Below are 19,722 nucleotides of genomic sequence, written 5' to 3' on the forward strand. Positions count from 1 at the left end.
GTACGGAGTTACGTTAAATCTACTATATCCGATATTCAGAAAATCTAATTTGGGACTTTATTTTCAGTGAACATTAAAAACACATCGATCGATTCAAACTATTCAAAGTAGAACGACACTGTGCATTCTCGTTCGACTCCAATTATCTATATGTGGTGACAATCTATACTGCACTGTAAAATGATCTTTCCGACTTCTTGAAATTTGTTTATTTCGTTGGCATTTGAATTTTGTTTGTACCTGATTGACCAATCAAGTACGCATTTTTTGATATGGATGAAGTTTAGCGCGTAATCATATTAATCACCGGTATGGTAAAGAATATAATTGCAAATTTAATAATTTGTATTTTTTGATTTTATAAAGAAAGTCTCGATGAAACTTTTAGAAGAATATCAAGAACTTATTGAACGTGATTCGGTTGAAATTTCTTGTTTATGGAAATATTTACAAATGTTTTTGTACTTACTGTGCGCGATTAGCGGATATGCATCTAGCGTTTTGTTCTACACATTATGGGTATAATTAATAGTTTTTATTAGTATTTGTAGAGGGAAATAAATTAAAATATTATATTACATGAAATATAAAGGAACAAATTTTCGGAGGTAATTGCCCATTGTGGGCAAAAGCTATTCTGTTGAAAGAAGATATAGAATTAGATGATATTCATGGTGTATGTAAAATTAATTCAGACTGGTGGAAGTATATTTATATTGATTATCAGTATGAAAATATATGCGTTGTGTATTTAATAACAAGCTTCTCATCTTGTATATTTGGAATCGTTTGGTTTACTCTATTCCTTATGTGTGGGAAAGGAGGATATGATGTAACAATGCAAGTTATTTTTTTTTTACCAAACAGGCACTCTTCTATATATGATTAGATTTATATATACAGATATCCAGGTCCATGGAGAATTGTATTTCCTGCAATATACTTTAATCTTGTATTTACAATTATATCCATATATACACATTACAATTTACAACAAGGATATAAAACATTAAGCAAAAATATAAAAAATATCTCTTCTGAAATATATGATATGTGCCAAATAGTTGTGGATGTAAGGTATCAAACTTAAATTTTATTTCAGATTTATAATTCTTACAAATTGCTTATTTACAGTGATTGTGAAATCATAAGGATATACATGAATATATATAACTTTTACACACATAATCTTGATTATATGTGTAATATAATCTTATATCTTCAGGTAATATTCCATGCAAACATATTTTATCCTTTTTTACACTTTTTTTATGTACCTATTTTTTATAGTACAAGAAATATTGAAATATGTAATAAATATCCTTAAGGTCCCTTCAGTTGTAATGATGTGCAGTTGGATAGGAGGGCTGGTAATATTAATTTCCAGAATAATTATGATCAATGACTTTAGAATTTTAAGGATTAAAATCTATGAATTAAAGGAAGAATAATTCTCAATGTTTATTATACATATAAAAAAAAGTTTATTCTCTGTGCAAACTTTACATTTTTCTGTAAATTTATACTATGTAAAACAGTAAAACAGTAAAAATAAATGTAATTATTTAATGGTTATACAACATTTTATTTATAATCAATATATCTTCAATGTATAAATCAATATATATTCTACACGATTAACAGTTTGTTATAAAAGGTTTCTAGGAAATAATCTATATAATACTTGCAGTTATCTGCATATTCTAAATATCATAATTAACATATTTAATAGAATCCATTTTTTCAATGTCTTAGAAATTAATCTAATGCTCCATATTTATTAAAAATTTACTATAATTTTATTAATTGGTTATCTTAAAATTAGATCTTAAAACTATGGTCATCTTGTAAACTTAAACCCTTTAATCACTTCTTTAGATTGATACCATTGATAGGGAACATGTGTGATACTCACATTAGAATTATTTAAAAATTCAATGTCTTTATCTATGTTAGTATTAGACTCAGACACTTCGTTGTAAACTTTCACTACATTTATGCAATTACAGTCTATTTTTACTTGATCCTTGTGTTGCAGTTTAATTACAAAATAATTTGAGTTCTGTTTGGAAGGTACATATAGCGGTTTAGGTAAAAAGAACTCTGACACTGAATTACTATCACTCTTTTGTATTAGCACAAAGGTGTTTGTAGGATGCAATGGTAAAGTCAATGCATCTTGAAATGCTGGACATTCCAACATTGACCTAAAAATTTTGTTTTATAACATTTCATCTTATAAGAAATGATGGGATAAATATTATATGCAAAAATTTTTATTATTCGTTACCTCATTAAACTTAACAGTGGCTTCCTAGATGCATGTTTACATTCCAAGTGTTCTTGGCTACTAAGAATATCAGATGGAAATTCAATTCGGATGTGTAATCTTGGTGATATTATTGTAGCACCAATAAGTATAGCAATTTCTTTGATTTTGCAGCCTTTTAGATGAAACTGCGAATTTAACTGTTCTGAGGTGCTTCTCAAAGAATTCAATAATGTTTTTATATCAGACGAATTTCTGTCCGTTGATTTCATTTGTAACTTAGATAGTGAATCGTATGTAAAGGGTATTTGCTGTTTCTGATATAAAATATATTTCAGGAATTCAATTACGAGTTTCACACAACTATGACTTGTCAAATGTTCATCCAACATTACGTTAATATTCATTTTAACTTTTGTTTTTCTGATAATGCTTTAAACACGATCGAAGTAAAATCTAATTCATTGACTCGTACCAGCTCGGCAATACCAATTTATACAATAAATTGTAAAAATATATTCTTATACACTTATGAACACATTGTTTTCACGTTAAGAAAATCTACGTAACAATAAAAGTAATAACTTGTAAAAATTGTCATTTAAACACATTATTCGCGGTTATAAAATATTCTGATCCAAGCCGCATTTATCACTACCAATGGCAAACCTAAACTTTAAGTTATATCAGTAAGTTATATCTCTAATATAATCAGAGAGGAAATGAGAGTGCTCACGCTTATGGTTCTAGTTATTTTCGAACTAGTGCTGTATCATACGGCCAAGTGCTGAAGGTGGCACAAGCTAGCATAGACAAGATCCTATAAAATTAGGGATCTGTCCTGTTTGGTTGCACGTTAGCATGGACAAAAACCCATTGAGCTCCACGCTACAAAACCTATTTAATTGTACGGCTCTACGAAAAAGTTTATATCTATTTTTATATTTGAAATAGACAAGTATAAAAATAATAAAATCGTGCAATAATTAAACTAATTGTAAGTTGCCTGAGAAAGAGAAATTAATTGTTTACTATATTCTTTTTAGAAAAGAAAAGAGAATATTCTCCTTTAAACTCAATAATGGATAATAATGGATCAGTGGAATAATGCAATAATTTTAATATATTTTCCACACACCATTCAGGTTTAACATTAACCCTTTGCACACGACATGTCAATTGGAGTGTAATGAATATTTTTTCATCGTCGCATGAAACCACATATCTTTTTTCCTTGATACATTATATGGCGTTTATTAAGACAAATTCAACGACCTTGTATATGAAATCGTTTACTATTGTAAAATGTTATGAATTCGTCAGTTCCTAAGGAATCAAGCCAAAGTCGCTAGCTATCGTTTATTAAGTTACTCTGAACGCTGTAAACAAATATCAAATTTCTTATCTCTCATAATGCTTCACAAATTGATAAACATTACTGAATCATAATAACTCACTTTAGCCGACATACTTTAGTCGAAAAGTTGGAATAGTAAACATGTTATGACATTTTATTTTATTTGGTGTTTTGTTTGTTCTCTATCAAATGGGACGTCACACGTTGAGATTGGTTAATTTGTTAAGCCGTAAATAAATAAAAACCGTCAAAACTCGAGCTATTTTCAATTGTCAATTATTTATATAAAATTGAGAATGCGAAGTTGAAACTTCGTGAAAATATAGTTTTTGTCATTCTTAAAAAATGGGCAAAGTTTTATCCACATATGTTTATTAATTTTTGCTAAAAGCTATTTGACAATTAAAAAGGAGTCTTTATTGCACACTTGTCATCCCCACTACGGAGGAGAGGTTTCCCTTTTTAGCTGGGTTAAATACTGCCAGGACAAGATTCGGCAATATAAAGTTAACCGAGAACCGTTAGATCCAGTATCGAGCATTCAGATTTCAGAAGATCTTTTAGGACTTTATGACTTTATCACCTTCGAACAGATAAGGCAATGCTAATGCGACGATGAAACTTTATTTTTGATTTTTTGTTAATAAAAATTTCGTTGACACATTAGTGAGATCTCCCTGATCAAAATGAGATTAAACACGATATTGTTATAAATTTCTGTTATGTTGTGCTTATGAATCTTTTTAGTTACTACCTAGTACTTGTTGCTGCACAATATCCAGTTACTTTCTACCATCCTATTAGGACATAGGCTGGGAACCTAAGCCTTAGGTGTCATTATTTTTAATGTTAAGCATATAAACAGAAAACAGTAAGAGAAACAGATGTGATGTAAGGGCAGTATAAGAGATGTAAACCGAAAGTCGTCTAAAGCCGAAAGGAATATAAACAGAAAACAGTCGCTGGATACCTCAGAAGTACCTCGAAAGGAGAGGTGTTGATCCTTAATTTTATAAGTTCTTATATATGTTAGCAGCGTGCCACCTTCACTTGGTAATATTAGTATTATTACTCGACTGTGGTCGAAAATTGACATTTCGTTAAGAACAGTTTATCTCTATTGAATTTTTAATTATTACACATTATTACTTATTATATAATTATTGCTGCATGTTAAAAAGTAAATAATATCATATTTTTAGTGATTTATAAGAAAGTTTGGCTTGCTTGCTCGTTGCTATATTCAAGTCACTTGTACTCTAACTTCACAAATTACGAAAATGGCGGAAGTAAAATCACGTCGCGTCGCACAAACAGAAGATCTATCAAACGTTGAGTTTGAAACAAGCGAAGATGTGGAGGTTATTCCAACGTTCGATAATATGGGACTTAGAGATGAGTTATTACGTGGAATCTACGCTTACGGTACTATCAAAGTTTTATTTCTTTATCGTATTTAAACATAACCTTATTTACTTTATACTATCAGTTCAGTATCTAATAGAACTTCGCATTACTGATTGTAAAACGGTATTTTAATTATAGGTTTCGAAAAGCCGTCCGCGATTCAACAGCGGTCTATTAAACCGATAATGAAAGGACGAGACGTGATTGCACAAGCCCAATCTGGTACAGGAAAAACGGCAACATTTTCAATTGCTATACTACAATCATTGGACACACAAGTTAGAGAAACACAAGTATTGGTGTTGTCACCTACAAGAGAATTAGCAACTCAGATACAGAAAGTTATTCTGGCTTTAGGAGATTTTATGAATGTTCAATGTCATGCTTGTATAGGTGGTACAAATCTTGGAGAAGATATTAGAAAATTAGATTATGGACAGCATGTTGTATCAGGCACACCTGGCAGAGTATTTGGTAATTTGATTATATGAAATAATTATGCAAGGTTTGTTATAATATATTAATACAAATTTCTTATCTTTCTTATGATATTTAGATATGATAAAAAGGAGAGTTCTTAGAACTAGAGCCATAAAAATGTTAGTTCTTGATGAGTCTGATGAAATGTTAAATAAGGGTTTCAAGGAACAGATTTATGATGTATACAGATATTTGCCACCTGCAACACAAGTTGTGTTGGTATCTGCAACATTGCCACATGAAATTCTTGAAATGACCAGTAAATTTATGACAGATCCTATTCGTATTCTTGTAAAACGGTAAGCTCAATTTCTCTGAATTGAAAGAAATTGTTTGTTTTATTGAAACTAACTTATTATTATTATTCAATATTATTCAATTTATTATTATTATTATTATTATTATTATTATTATTATTATTATTATTGTTATTATTCACAGTGATGAACTGACACTGGAAGGGATAAAACAGTTCTTTGTCGCTGTTGAAAGAGAAGAATGGAAATTTGACACACTATGTGATTTATATGATACATTGACAATAACACAAGCAGTAATCTTTTGTAATACTAAACGTAAAGTAGATTGGTTAACTGAAAAGATGAGGGAGGCTAATTTTACAGTTTGCTCCATGCATGGTGATATGCCACAGAAGGAAAGAGATAACATAATGAAGGAATTTCGATCTGGTCAAAGGTATGTTATTTTACTATAAACAGTAACATTGTAAATTGAACTTATTATATTATCGTTATTTTGTTATTTTCTAGTCGTGTTTTGATTACTACTGATGTGTGGGCACGAGGAATAGATGTCCAACAGGTATCTCTTGTGATCAATTATGACTTGCCCAACAATCGTGAGTTGTATATTCATAGAATAGGAAGATCGGGACGTTTTGGAAGAAAAGGTGTTTCCATCAATTTCGTAAAAACTGATGACATAAGGATTCTTCGAGATATTGAACAATATTATTCAACACAAATTGACGAGATGCCTATGAATGTAGCGGACTTAATATAATTTTAATGTTCAGGACTTATTCTAAGAATTTAACAGGAAAGAATTATTTTTACTTACAAATATATCTGTAAATTATATTTCCGTAGCATTTGTTCAGAAACACAGTCATTCGAAATCGCACTACACGTCTACAAAACTAAGATTTGTAAAGCTTAAAAGAAGCTTTAATTATCGCACCTACGTGTTTAATTTCTAAACATACTGTGAAAAAATGTATCTATAAAGAATTTTATAGGACGTAATAAATTTCTGATACAAATATATAATTGTGTAAATGTTAGTTTGTACCTTTATTGTGATAGATAATATAAAATATAGAGAAGAAGTACATTTTGGTCTAATTACTCTTATTTTTCCCTTTTTTTCAATTTATAAATAAATTACGTATAACATATCAAGACAGTTTATTCCAAACAAGGAGAAATAATCAATAACTGGTTCTCTAGTTTAGATGGCAGCAGAGCAGTATTATGGTTGACTTGTAAGAATTAATTGAAATTTATTGTACAGTTTTGTTTCCTCTGTTGAGAGAAAAGAGTTGCTTATTATTAATCTATCCTTTAAATATCAACTCCATCTATATCAGCAATTTATTCCCTTAAAACTCACTCGATAATCATCCTCCTGGAGAAATGACATAAGAGTATGTAGAAGAATAAATATATATTCAGTGTTAACATTCAGAAATGAGAATAGAAAATATAAGATATAATTTTATATAATTATTTGGAAATTGAAAAACATGGAAACTCAAGAAGATTGCACAATTAGGCGAGGACAGCCTATTCGTCGCTACCAAAATGATTACAAACCTGATGGACATACTTCAACTTGTAAGTAATAACAATTTCGTATAAACATTTGATTCTATGTAATAGTATTTTCCTATTACCATCTTGTTTTGTTTAGCAATGATAGTGAATCAATCCCAATATTTAAATGTTGGAAGGTCTACTGTAAGAATAGCTGTATATTTAATGACTGGAATTTTTCTATCAATGGATGTTGAACATAGTTCCACTGCACATCAAATTCTTGCAATGATCCAATCTGAAGGAGAATTAGGATTAACAAGGACTCCTTTATTCACTAGCCAAACAGTTTTTGCTTTGTGGCTTTGCTCTTCAAGACTAGAAGTCCAATTGCATCCGAATCATAAGCCTTTAGAGTTGGCTGCAAAATGGAATCGCTTAGTAAAAAAATATAGTTCTCAGAGGGAAGAAACAGACGAAGAACCTTTGCTGTGTCTCAGACGAAATGTATTTCTTTCTCGGTCGGACGAGGAGCAAATAAAGGAAGCTAAAGTATTAGAGCTATTATATGCAGAAGCCAGAAACAACGTATTGCAAGGTAATCAATTATTTAATTATTCCATATTTCTATAGAAGCTTGTACTGTAACGTTTATGTTTATATCTATGTATCAGGACGTTACCCATGCGAGGGACAGGCGCGATATGCAAGTTTGGGTGCTTTGCAAGCACGAATTGAACTTGGCCCGTATAATCCCCAAAGTCATACATTGGCATTTTTCAGAAGGCATCGTGGTCGATTCTTGCCTCATCATTACACTTCCCCTAGTCTGTTATTAGGTCTCGGTGTGGGATTAGGATTAGTAGGAGGAAAAGGGGCACCGGAGGCTCGGCTACTTGAACAGTACAAACGAATACCAAATCACACAGGAACTAATACGAATTCGAGGAAACTTGTCAAAAAGTATTTAGAGTTTTGTTGGAGCTTGCCATGCTATGGCGCGGCTTTTTTTCAAGGGCAAATCGAACGTCCTGTGAGAGGGCTTGCATCATGGATTACAAATCGTGATATGCATGTACTCATTGCTATTAATTCATCGGGTGTATATATCGTGGATGACATTCAATGCGTAAGGAATCAAGCAACATAAAATAATTAATTATCGTTCGAGTAACATGTTAAAAATAACTTTTCTACAGAGTTTATTATTGGGTCTAAGGTATTCAGAGTTGAGCTGGGAAATGGCGAAACCTTCTGATGAAAGTAATCTGAATTGTCTGCCATGTTTATTTCTACAGTTTCCTGTACGGGAGAATGGGACACGAGTTTATAAAATTCTACAAGTATTCTCGAGACAAGTACGAGTTGATTTTAATGAAGCTAAACTTAATTGTTTAAACTAGTTGAATTTATTTTATTATTAGGCAATAATGATGGACACATTAATTTCTGGCTTTGCCGAGGAACATCGTCGTCATGGAACTAACGGTGATATTGGGAATACTGATCGTTTAACGGACCATGCGGTAGGTTCCAATATCGGAAGTTTTACCAATAAACTTAGTAAATTCACATTGGCAACCTTTGACGACGAAGGTAGGTAATAAACAACCTTTTCGTTAAAAATTTAAGGATATTTTTATGATATATAATTATTTTAGGCCGATGTATTGGACAAATGGGTTCTTGGTCATTTCAATGAAGATACGGTTTCACATGGGATAATTCTAGTTATCACCTTTAAGTACCGTAAGATGCGGATTTTGTTGTAAATGATGCAGCAACATTTTGTATCTTATAGGAACTAAATCTCTATGGCGATCTAATCTGGTTTCTAACGTTTGTAAGTAAAAGTTTAATTCATTAATTTTTTCTAATATTTCTTCTTCTTCTTCGCGGGTTAAATCTCCTTCCTGTAAAAAGAAAAAAAAACCTGCTTTTCTATATTGAATTTTATATCAAATAAATATATTAAACAACATAACTTCATGACTATTTATTGACCTGTGTTATCAATGCCTGCGTTTTCATTAATTCCTGCGAGCATTCGTCAAACTCACGTAAGATCTTATTCGCTCTGCGCATAAGTAACTGTTTGTAATCATTAAGACATGTATATTGTATGAACTGTGCGTCAATCTTTGATAGTTCCGGTGGATTTCCTAAACGAGCTAAATACGGTTTCAAGTAATTTACATCCTCCGTGATATCTTTCTCACTCTTGGTTCTCTGTATTTAATAGATTAATCATCAACGTGCATTAATTATCTAGTTAATAAAAATCTATTGTTATTATTTTTACCACTAATGTTTCTATCAAGGATTTTGATTCTCTCAGTTTATCATATACAGATATTAATAGCGTTGGCATCAAGTATTCCTTGTCCCTTGTTTCGAGAAAAGCACATAATTCCTTTTCCGCCGCTCTAACTTGAGATATAGATACGTCCTCTTCATACAGTTGTGTCTCTAGCTCGTATAATAAATTTAGGGATTTTTCAGATTCATCTAGAGGCTGCAAATAAGATAATAAAATTGTCTTTTAGAATTGTCTTTTAGTATTGTCCCTTAGAAAAACTTTTAACAAAGTTGATAGAGGCTCACAGTATATCCATGCATCATTGATGGATCGAGAATCAATCGTTCTCCCCTTTCTGCTAATGGTGGCTTTATATATGTTCGTATAGCTCTGGTAAATTGTCCTGAATGATAATGATACGTAAGACGTATTTCATTCTCACTAATGGCGAATTCACGAATTGCTATGTTTCTGCTCGCTTTTATTCGTTCGTCTCTATTAAATTTCTCGACAATATTCTGTAAATTCAATCAGGTAATTCAAATTACCTAAACTACTATTCAAAACTATTTTTGCGCGATGTGTTTTAAAAATGATATAGATTAGCAATTTCTACCTTACCAATATATGTCGGTAATGAATATCTTGCGGAGCAGAGGTCTTCCTATCTTGTGAGAATTGCACGTGCCTGTTCTCAAGCCGATCGAAACTCTGGTGTTAATACTATGTAGTGCTTTTAATAATTTACATTTTAATTATGTACACACAAGTTACTGCTTACCGGTAATACAGGAAGTCATCGCGACCGACAAAGTGTTGCGTTAGGTAGCTTGGGTTCATTTCGAATTTGGATAGACCATCGAAACGTGGAACGTGATAAAAATCTAAAATTCGCTCGCTATCTATCTCATTGGAAGCATCAACAAAGTATCGATGTTCTGTAATTATATTTTTCATAAAAAGATTTAAATACGTATATCGAATAATGTGAGAAGTAATGATGCTAATAAACAACCTTTACATTGATCTGCTCGGCCTCTTCTATAATAATCTATAACTGTATTGTCATTTATATTTCTCCGTGATTCCACGAGATTGTCAGATCTATTTGCATAAGTTTCATATATTTCTATAGGAGTCGTGTAATCGTAATCATTATATATCGTAATTCTTTGTACTACGCCATCCAGTTGAAGATACGGAGCAAAGAGTTCAACTTTTGTTTTCTTATAAAGTATCGTTTTTGTACCATTTGGGAACCGTTTTTCAAATTCTGCAAAACAAAAACTGACGATGCATTAACATAACCGATAATTTACGTTTATATTGGGGAACTTAATATCTTTTATATACCTGCTTCGCTAATTTTTATTGGATCTACATATGAGAATGGCATATCCAAGTGTTTCTCTGGTTGCACATCAGACTCCTCATCGATCTCTTCTCCTACTCCATGCATTGTCCACGGTTCTCCGGGGAGCAAATGTTCCCACAGTTCCACTTTCATTAAATCCCACACTATGTTTACGCACGATTTTACGGATGACTGCATATTTACCCAATAATTCTTATCGTTCCATATGCTTTCTACGCCCAAGTACAACTGAGCTGTGTCATCGTCAGTGGCCTCGAAGGATACCCCCGTGGTAGACTCGATAAAAAGTGGGTAAGGAATCTCCTGGTCTCTTACTCCGCCTAACTCTGGCAATATCGCTACCCAAGCATGTATTCTATGTCCCCGATGCTCATCTGGTGGAAGCTGCTCTAATTCCTAAATCCGAACATAATTCGCTTCAGACAAGAACCATAAAGAAAGTTGTAAGAATTCCCCTCCAAGAAAATGAAATCAATTTTAATTACTTCGATCAATTTTTGTTGTTCTTTTTCGTCGAAAATTAATTTCTCTTCTAACTTCCTCGCCTTTTCTTCTTCTAATTCTGATAAAAATTGACTTTTATAGTCTATAGGTAGCTTAAGTTCATACTTGGTAATCTTAGGTTGTTGCTCTTCCGGCTTTCGTTTAGTATGTTTTTCCGGTTGCAGTATATAGGGGCACGACCTTCTTGTCAAATCGCATAGCGTTTGTTCTCTGGATGCGTAACCACTTACCACGAACGCATTATATCCTTGACCTAGTAGCAAGCTAGTAAGAAATGTCGCGCATTCAAAGCAATTGCCCTTCCGAAGCTTCTGCACCCACGTTGGTGAACGCAGCTGTTTTGGCTGTAAACAGAAATAATATTATAAATGCGATATCATAAGCGGGAAAATTTGTAATTCAATAAGCAGGAACACTTGTTGCTTTATATCAACGTTCTCATAATGAGGTAACATAGCGACTCATGTATCGACACTCAATAAGACAACATGTCAAAGGAATCTACTGTATCGACTGTCGCTAGATTGCGTAACCGCTTGCCGTAGGTTTCATGTGAAAACGCAGAAGTAATAATAATAACAATACTAAAGAGTAAATACGTCCTACACATAGCCACTAATCGTCCACACGAGAAGTGTACACATTCAAATACGACGTCGAGCACGTGGCAACTCGTGCGTATTCTCGGTCCCTGACCTACGCGACTGTATTATGATCTACGCGTAAAATGTATACTGTACCGTATAACGGAAGTGACCGTGTATCACAGAGGGAGTGGGAGGAGTATCGCAGAAGGGTGGGAGGGGGTGAGGAAGAGTGAGAGGAAGAGAGGGAGAGTAATTAAAAGAAAAGGCTAATCAAGTTATGGAATAAAAAACCTTTTTTGCAAAATACGATTAGATTGATTTACGAACGTGGTGCTCGTTACAATTCGCCGTATACGATAAGTTTAAAAATTGTCAAGACGTCACGATTGCTGGAAATACTCTGATTTGTGCGAAATTTGTAAAGGAGGTTCAACTGTACTTCGAAATTGAAGTCGAAGGGTCGCCTCGCCCTCTCGTGTCTTGAAACGGGAGAGAAGGCAGTCTTTTTTTGTAAGCGCGTAGCCTGGGCTAGAGTAGGGCAGAGATGGTCAGTGGGTGGTGCGGCTATCCCTCGATCCCTTCACCCACTTCCGCCCCCTCTGTCCACCCAACCTAACCTCACCCTGTCCACCCTGCCTCTCCGTCGCCATCCCTCGAACGCCCTCGGTCCCGCTTCCTCGCCCATTGGCGTTGCTCACCCCCTCCGTCCCTCGCCAGCCCCCGCGCGTCACCATCATTCCGCGCGACCCCTTCGACCGGCACCCACGTGGGACGCAAGACGAGGGTGTGAGGTAGCAGACAACGCGGAGATACCGCCGCCGCGGCAGCTGCGCTCAGTGTTTCTCAACCATGAACTTACGTTGCCTGCGATAATTTACAGCTTGGACGAATCGGCTCGTCTCTCGCGTGAATATCGCTCAGATATACGACACGAGTCACAAATTATGCACAACATACACACGCGCGCACACACAAAAATGCACACACACACACACACACACACACACACACACACACACACACACACACACACACACACACACACACCTGCATATGTATATATATATACTCTCGGTACAATTTCACGCGTCCATGTGAAGGAAATTACGATTATCCACGATTTTCGGACGACTACTTTTATCGATACAAGTTTTCCACCCGATATCACGTGATCAGCTTGTAGATGTTTTAAAGCGGACCGTGCATCAGCTTAAAATTATTTCACGGATTACGTTTGTAACCATACTATTAAAATTCGAAGCAAAAAACAAAAAATTAGGACTGCAAAGAAGAACGAATTTGTTTTGTCGGTCTTTTTATAGTATATATACATATATATATATATATATGTATAATATATATATGTGTATATATAAATATATATATGTATAAGGAGATTGTTTTTAATTGTAGGAGGTTAGATAACTCTATCGGAAGGTTTACTCGTGTATATAGGGATAAGGATCACGGGCGTTTTAAAAACTTCACATGTAACACGCTTTTCCCAGAGTAAAGTTGATTTGCTGGAAAGAAGGCTCGAAGATTTTCCCGAGCTACGGAACAGTTTAAAGCGGATAGAACGACGTCGACCGTAATCTTTTTATCAATGTCGCGATTTAGTGGAACTCTAACGATCGGTATAAAAGTATATCGAAAATATGAAATCCGATTTCAAGGTTCCGGTGGCCCGTGGCAGATACTAACAATCGATAGCTCGATCGGGAAACCGGAATAACCATACGTCGCGTATCACAATAACTTTCTAGCCGATTCCCTATCGAGTTGATCAGATTTTGTATTTCCCGATCAAAAATATCATGTTAATTAGCTTTTAAACATGAATCGGCCAGAACTCGAAAATAAATGACACATTCGCACTCTTATTTTCCAATGGAGCGCCTTTTCATCAGGCCCCCTGTGTTTCATTTTCATAATATTGCATTCTTCCAGTCCTCTGCTATGTACAAATACTACTGAACGATAGAAAATTGGATATATTTGGGCTGGACTAATACGTAAATGCTATAATAAACAGAACGGCGTGTCAAAGTTTCTGGCAGCCGCTATATAACGTGATAACCTTGGTACCATTAGCTATCGAATAAAAAGAGAAAGAGGGAAGTAGGTTTATTCGCGATGAAAAAACGTTAGGCTGGGAGATTGCGACGATCTAAAAGGAGAAAAATCCCTTAATTCCGGGACGGGCACGGTATCGATAATTCTCGTTCGGATCTACGTTCACGGAAGTGGACGAGAGAGGACGTGATTTACGCCGAGACGATGCTCGTGGGTATCAGTCGCAGGGTACATGATCAAAGCGCGACGGTCGAAAGCGTGGATCGAAGCGCTGATTGGTCGGCTTGGAGCGGGGTGCCGCGAGATAGCGCTTTTCGGGACGCCTCGATGTCGTGCTCGGTGCTGGCCGCCGTATCGAGGACGTTATCCGTGGACGCGACCAGAGAGTGCTATGTGTACGGCTGTGTATGTGTGCTATGTGTACTATGTGTACGGATGAACACACGCGTGGATATACCTAGGCACGAATGTGTTGGCGCGCGCGTTGGGAGATGGAACGACCGAGGGCGAAGGAAAGGAGGGATGAAGAGCGACAGAGAGGTAGATACAGAGGACTACAAAGACAGGATAGGGATGGACAAGCCGAGAAAGAGAAGGATAGAGAGAGGGAACGAGGCCTAAATCAGGGGCGATCGCACCGAGCGACGTCGCTATCTCTCTGAATATGCGAACCACTATTTGGCGTCCGCGGCGCGGCGCGTACCTACCTAGTACCCGGTATTACTAGATACTAGATAGTACCTAGTCCCTGCCTGCCTATATACCTTGGCTAGATGTTTCACCAGGTTCCTCTGTGTGAACTGCGTCTCTACGCGACGAGGCGGAGGGCGTCCTACACCAACACACCTACGCTCTGGGTTTACACCTACGCGGGTTTACATGCCCTGCAAATCGTACCGAGATACCGAATCGCGGGGATCCTGATGCTTGCCCGTGCACTACGCGGCACTTTGGAAAGTTATAAAATCGAACTCACCGGAGCTCGCGACGTGCAAGCGGTCGCGTCGTTGTCCGAAGGCAAAAGCTCCGCGGCTACCGGGACGCGTTTCGATCTTTACGTCTCAGACCTTTATCGCACCAATCGAATACGATTTTGTCATCGAAGGGAATCGAAATCGCGATCGATACAGAAAATTGATCGATACTAAATATGTCGCGCCAGCTAGCGTCGACTCGAGACATCGATATTTTCATATTCTCACCAGATTATCAGCAGACGTTTTTAATAAATATAAGCTATAATCCGACACCGGCCAACACCGACCAAGTTTCGCTTCGATTACGCATAGATATGATTATTGTTAGTTACGCGTAAATAGCTCGATTATATACTGGCAAAATATGATTTTAAACTTTAACCTCAGTTTGCCGGCCAAGATGTTTCTCGTTCGCGCTATCACGGAATTGAATTGATTTCGTAGTTGTCGCGAAACACAGGTTCTCGGTGATCTCTTGATAATCGTTCTTAAAACGTCGACACTGTTTTTCGTGGTTGTCACTGACCGCCTATATCGAATTACGTAATCTCGTTCGGCCAAACATCGGATCGACAAGCGCGCGACCAACGACGCGCGTTTTATAACCTAAAACGATGTTTCCGTCTCTTCGATTTCAACGACGTTCCACTTTAAAGATTAGCCGATCGAAAAGAGTAGATGTTATTAAAATTGCGTTGGTTCTTGGCGCGAATCGCGACTAACGATAAGAAACAGCTGTTTCGAATACTTTCGACTCGTAAGACACGGAAGAGCAAGTTGGTAACTTCGTTGGCCAACTGAACGGATTATACCGTTGATTGTGTGGAACGGGGAGTGAAACTACCCCGGCACGAGCCTAGTTTTAAACTTCATGGCATCGTCTGTTCGTTTTCGTAGCGTTGAATGAACTTAAAGAGAGAGGGGCTGCGTATTCTCCGAACTTGCTTTACGAACGATACACATAGGTAAGTACGTAATCGTTGAACGAATTTATCAACAATCTGTAATAATCGTAATAAAAAGACGACTAACTTTTCTCTTTTAGTTAAATCTAAATAGATCGATATGCGGACACACGCGATACTCTAATTGTAGAAGAAGTCGCGATCATCAGTGTTTATGAGTTTAAAATAGTTGAACCGAATGTTTGGGGAGCAGCGGGGGAGAAGACCTGTTCGAGTCGCCCCCGTCGATGGCTGATCGTTACAAATACCGGTGATACATAAGCGGGCGGCAAGCAGAGCCTCACCGTTCTCTACTCTAACGAGCCGTACACGTGTTTCTGACGTCGCGTCGGCGCTATAAAGTAAGTACATATACGGACACGCGTGTCCCGTCGTGCGTGTATGTATATGATGTGCATAAACACGCACGTACACGCATTTACCAAAAGGAGAGAGAGGAAGAGGCATCCATATACGTGCAAACCCGGCACGCTGGAAGCCCTAGAGCCGGTTTTCAATGAGCGAGTGGCGGACGAAGAGGGAGAAACGGCGGCGACAGTCGGAACCGGCGCGGCGTGGCGAGGCGCGCCGTAACGCAGAAAGAGGAAGATAGGCAAGGTGAAAAGGGGCGGGATGGAGAAGCGAACGAGTAGAGAGTAGAGAGTAGAGAGTAGAGAGAAGAGAGTAGAGAGGAGAGTAGAGAGTAGAGAGTAGAGAGTTGAGAGTTGAGAGTTGAGAGTAGAGAGAGGAGAAGGAGGAAGAGCAAGAGCCAGGAAGAGGGAGGAGGACGAGGAAGGGAGCCAAGAATGGACGAGAGCGGGAGGAATATAAACCCTTATCGAAATCGTGATTCACCCCACATTCTCCGGAGACCCCCTAACCTATTAACATCCATATCACAATAACAGATACACGTGTACACCGAGCCGTATTCCCACACGGTCATTCGTCCTTGCACACCTTCGTAATTGCTCGGCCATTTCTGCGTCACCGATCGAAAAACTTGTTTGCCATTTAACGCTATTATCGGCCGCGCCGTGTCTGTTAAAATTATGCCAATTCTTCCGAAACGCGAGACGTTCGAGGAGGGTTTAAATAAATCGACGTGCAATTTACAGACTTTTTTCCTTCCTCTCTTATCTCGAGTCTTTAGCCGTTTCTATGAAACAAAGCGTACGAACGAGCGAACGGTAATTAATTAAGGCGTTAAATTGCTAATTCGATCGTGAAAAGGACGAATCGACGATTGCCGGCCGAGCGTTATTGTTCCAAGATTTCCCTTTTACGTACCAGCGCGGCAACATTATTTCAAGATTCTTTCTCTAATCCGCGCAGCCTAGCCGACTCGATGGTTACTTTGGTTCTCGCTGTTCGTTTATGGAGCAAGTTTCCCCGTTAAAAGGAACTTTAAGCACTTTTGAGAGACTGACGTTGAATGAGGAGGTGGGGGACCACCGTTAAGGATCGTCAGATTGGACCTTATGAAGTACCGTGAATATAATACTTATGAATGAAATCAACGTTGCCCTCTCGCAAAATTGAAAAGAATGTATTCAAAGGCTACGAAGGAGGCGGCAGAAGGAGAGAAAGAGAAAGAACAGAGACGTCACCGAGCAACATTTCAACGAGGTTGGTTTAGCCTAAACGGGTGTCGACTAGTGTCGTTAATAAAAACTGTCATAGCAGAACATCGTGATAAAACAAACGCGTTCTCGTGCGTTAATTAGTTTCCCTAATGACAAGGGTGGAAACTCTTGTCGAAGCTGCGACCTTTCTTTCTTTCTAGAAACGTTGTCGCGCGTATACTATGCATATACAGGTAGCATATACGTATCGTAGAACGCGTGTTTCGTGGAGAATTACGCAGGTATCTGGAACCGCGATCGCCATTAAGGATCTAGCGCGAAACGATGCCATCGCGGGACCGAATCTCGCGATGGATCGTCACCGTGAGGTAGAACGGTCGTCGGATTCGCACGCAGAAAGAGAGGGAGGAATGGAGGCCGGTTTTCGAGCGGACACCCAGTGCATCGAGATAGATAGGTAGATAGACGTCCGGATAGATGCATGCCACGGCAGCCAGAGCAAGGGATGCCGAGGGGTAGCGCAAAGCGGACAGGAGTAAAGGGGGATGGCGGTAGGTGGTCGCGGTGAGACGCGAGACGAAGCAGGGATGAGGAGGAAGAGCAAGAGAGGATGAGGTGGATGAGGAGGTGGAGCAGAAAGGGGTCGATGGTGGGTGGGTTGGAGGAGGAGAGTGGGTGGTGGTTCTCTCGCTGATTACGTCGCAGGATGGTCAGGAGAGAGAAACGCCGGAGAGGATGCTGCTACGCCGTGCGCGGAGGAGGCCGGTTCGCTGGATAGAGGCGAATATATCCGCAATGTCCTACCACCAAACCCTATACCCGGCTACCTATCTTCGTTCTCTCCTATTTCTCTCTCCCTCTCTCTCTTTCTCTCTCTCTCGCTCTTCGCTTATCAGGGTGTTTGCTCTCTGTTTCACCCTCGTCACACGGTATATATCCATCCTTGTCCTCCCTACGTTCGTCTCTCTCCGTTACCGTTCCATCTCTTTCCCTCTGATGGCAGCAGCCTCCCGGGTGGCAGGGCCCTAAGCTAAACTAAGCTACGCCAGGATAGGATAGCGTCAGAAGGATAGGATGGGATAGGATAGGATGGTTGGATGAAGCTCACCTACCCTCGTACACACAACGACTAGGATGACGTCGACGACGACGACGACGACGACGACGACGACGACGACGACGACGACGACGACCACGACCACGACGACGACGACGGTCACGACGACCACGACGACGACGGCCACGACGACGACGACGGTAACTGCAACGGTAGCGGCGGCAGCGACGGCAACGACGACGACGACGACGACGACGACGACGACGACTACGATCCCTCGTGCAGAAGCAACCCACCCTCTTCGTGTTTTCTCCGTCTCCGTTCTCTCTATATCCGTTTGACTATCTACGTCCTCGTCACACCGCCTTTCTCGCCAATCCCGGTCTCTCGCACCAACGTTCCTCGCGTCCCGTTCTTTCGTCCCTCGGTCGTCTCGCTCTCTACCAGCCAGTAACACCCACGGACCCCGGGGGGTTAGTTAGGGGTGGTATATTGACGGCCGGCGTCGCGAGGACGCCTATACTTAGTGTGCCGGCGAACCGACGCGTTTCCAGCTAGGCGTCCCCCCCATTCCACCCTACCTTCTCTCTCTTCGCTCTCCACCCGCGTCCGCCACCATCGGCCACCCTTCACGACCACCGCCACCCCCATCTCATCCCCTTTCTACACCCTCTACCGGCGACCCATTCTACACCCTCTGCTGCCACCTTCCTCGTAGCCCTTCCCTCCTCCTAACCGCTTGACTCTCCCTCGGTCCATCCTTCGTCCACCACCCCTCGAACCATCGGCGAGCAACCCCCTATCTCAACCTTCTTCCACCTCGACCCTACTCACCGTAGGGTCTTCGTGTCTAGGTGCAAAGAAGTAGCTGGAGGAACTTATCTTCGACCTCGTACGTCTCGATCAACCGAAACAAGAGCTATCGGCAACCTGTTTCCAAATTACTTGCTCGCGAATCGGACACGAGCGAGCCAAACTCGAACGCGAGTGTCCAGCTTGAGCGGACGTGGACGACGAAATCGATGCCTT

General features: G+C 38.8%; 5 protein-coding genes across 8 annotated transcripts in view; 3 read left to right on the forward strand and 2 right to left on the reverse strand.

Annotated features, from left to right (window-relative positions):
• Nucleotides 1-6: 6 nt before the first annotated feature.
• On the forward strand, nucleotides 7-1,574 carry LOC117156373 (uncharacterized). The gene is given in 5 exon segments (XM_076624239.1): nucleotides 7-519; nucleotides 593-840; nucleotides 904-1,077; nucleotides 1,135-1,270; nucleotides 1,272-1,574. Coding segments are annotated over 5 exon segments (882 nt in total). The 5' UTR covers nucleotides 7-375; the 3' UTR covers nucleotides 1,452-1,574.
• A 14-nt stretch (nucleotides 1,575-1,588) lies between these two features.
• LOC117156374 (uncharacterized) lies at nucleotides 1,589-3,220 on the reverse strand. The gene is made up of 2 exons (XM_033333344.2): nucleotides 2,291-3,220; nucleotides 1,589-2,207 (listed from the first exon to the last, which is right to left on the reverse strand). Exons 1-2 carry the CDS (start codon nucleotides 2,674-2,676, stop codon nucleotides 1,841-1,843), a joined length of 753 nt encoding a protein of 250 aa, XP_033189235.1. The 5' UTR covers nucleotides 2,677-3,220; the 3' UTR covers nucleotides 1,589-1,840.
• Nucleotides 3,221-4,415: 1,195 nt separating this feature from the next.
• LOC117156371 (eukaryotic initiation factor 4A-III) lies at nucleotides 4,416-6,802 on the forward strand. 2 transcript variants are annotated; one of them, XM_033333340.2, is made up of 6 exons: nucleotides 4,416-4,679; nucleotides 4,829-5,051; nucleotides 5,172-5,507; nucleotides 5,590-5,812; nucleotides 5,955-6,209; nucleotides 6,284-6,802. In XM_033333340.2, exons 2-6 carry the CDS (start codon nucleotides 4,907-4,909, stop codon nucleotides 6,534-6,536), a joined length of 1,212 nt encoding a protein of 403 aa, XP_033189231.1. In that variant the 5' UTR covers nucleotides 4,416-4,679; nucleotides 4,829-4,906; the 3' UTR covers nucleotides 6,537-6,802. The 2 variants fall into 2 exon arrangements, with proteins under 2 accessions (XP_033189231.1, XP_076480351.1); XM_076624236.1 differs by having other exon boundaries at nucleotides 4,416-4,620.
• LOC117156369 (dynein regulatory complex subunit 7) overlaps nucleotides 6,580-19,722 on the reverse strand; it is a 91,673-nt gene continuing 78,530 nt past the window's right edge. Inside the window, exons 2-12 of one of the 2 annotated variants that reach the window (XR_013060043.1) lie at nucleotides 11,448-11,810; nucleotides 10,941-11,358; nucleotides 10,603-10,860; nucleotides 10,369-10,525; nucleotides 10,209-10,275; nucleotides 9,893-10,105; nucleotides 9,591-9,803; nucleotides 9,293-9,517; nucleotides 9,027-9,201; nucleotides 7,349-7,709; nucleotides 6,580-7,160 (exon numbers count right to left, since the gene is read on the reverse strand). Coding sequence is in view for 1 of the 2 variants with exons in the window: in XM_033333333.2 (XP_033189224.2) it covers nucleotides 7,690-7,709; nucleotides 9,027-9,201; nucleotides 9,293-9,517; nucleotides 9,591-9,803; nucleotides 9,893-10,105; nucleotides 10,209-10,275; nucleotides 10,369-10,525; nucleotides 10,603-10,860; nucleotides 10,941-11,358; nucleotides 11,448-11,810 (2,109 nt within the window). In the remaining variant the exon portion in view is untranslated. Of the gene's footprint in view, nucleotides 7,710-9,026; nucleotides 9,202-9,292; nucleotides 9,518-9,590; nucleotides 9,804-9,892; nucleotides 10,106-10,208; nucleotides 10,276-10,368; nucleotides 10,526-10,602; nucleotides 10,861-10,940; nucleotides 11,359-11,447; nucleotides 11,811-19,722 lie in introns of both variants that reach the window. The other variant, XM_033333333.2, reaches the window with a different exon arrangement.
• On the forward strand, nucleotides 7,229-9,272 carry Bili (FERM domain-containing protein 8 Bili). Of its 2 annotated transcripts, XM_033333338.2 has the most exons (6): nucleotides 7,229-7,369; nucleotides 7,446-7,886; nucleotides 7,963-8,417; nucleotides 8,488-8,646; nucleotides 8,713-8,884; nucleotides 8,950-9,272. In XM_033333338.2, the coding sequence occupies exons 1-6, from the start codon at nucleotides 7,279-7,281 to the stop codon at nucleotides 8,988-8,990; spliced, it is 1,359 nt and encodes a 452-aa protein (XP_033189229.1). In that variant the 5' UTR covers nucleotides 7,229-7,278; the 3' UTR covers nucleotides 8,991-9,272. The 2 variants fall into 2 exon arrangements, with proteins under 2 accessions (XP_033189229.1, XP_033189230.1); XM_033333339.2 differs by lacking the exon at nucleotides 8,950-9,272 and having other exon boundaries at nucleotides 8,692-8,799.

Source organism: Bombus vancouverensis, chromosome 14 (genome assembly GCF_051014615.1).
Source record: "Bombus vancouverensis nearcticus chromosome 14, iyBomVanc1_principal, whole genome shotgun sequence".
Classification (NCBI taxonomy): domain Eukaryota; kingdom Metazoa; phylum Arthropoda; class Insecta; order Hymenoptera; family Apidae; genus Bombus; species Bombus vancouverensis.

Bases quoted from the DNA above. Each gene is read 5' to 3' on its own strand.
- LOC117156374 (XM_033333344.2), bottom strand. From the start codon at position 2,676: ATGAATATTAACGTAATGTTGGATGAACATTTGACAAGTCATAGTTGT. The intron at 2,208-2,290 runs GTAACGAATAAT...CAAAATTTTTAG, and splicing joins CCACTGTTAAGTTTAATGAG to GTCAATGTTGGAATGTCCAG.
- LOC117156371 (XM_033333340.2), top strand. From the start codon at position 4,907: ATGGCGGAAGTAAAATCACGTCGCGTCGCACAAACAGAAGATCTATCA. The intron at 5,052-5,171 runs GTACTATCAAAG...TTTTAATTATAG, and splicing joins ACGTGGAATCTACGCTTACG to GTTTCGAAAAGCCGTCCGCG. The intron at 5,813-5,954 runs GTAAGCTCAATT...TATTATTCACAG, and splicing joins ATTCGTATTCTTGTAAAACG to TGATGAACTGACACTGGAAG.
- Bili (XM_033333338.2), top strand. From the start codon at position 7,279: ATGGAAACTCAAGAAGATTGCACAATTAGGCGAGGACAGCCTATTCGT. The intron at 7,370-7,445 runs GTAAGTAATAAC...TGTTTTGTTTAG, and splicing joins TGATGGACATACTTCAACTT to CAATGATAGTGAATCAATCC. The intron at 8,418-8,487 runs GTAAGGAATCAA...ACTTTTCTACAG, and splicing joins TCGTGGATGACATTCAATGC to AGTTTATTATTGGGTCTAAG.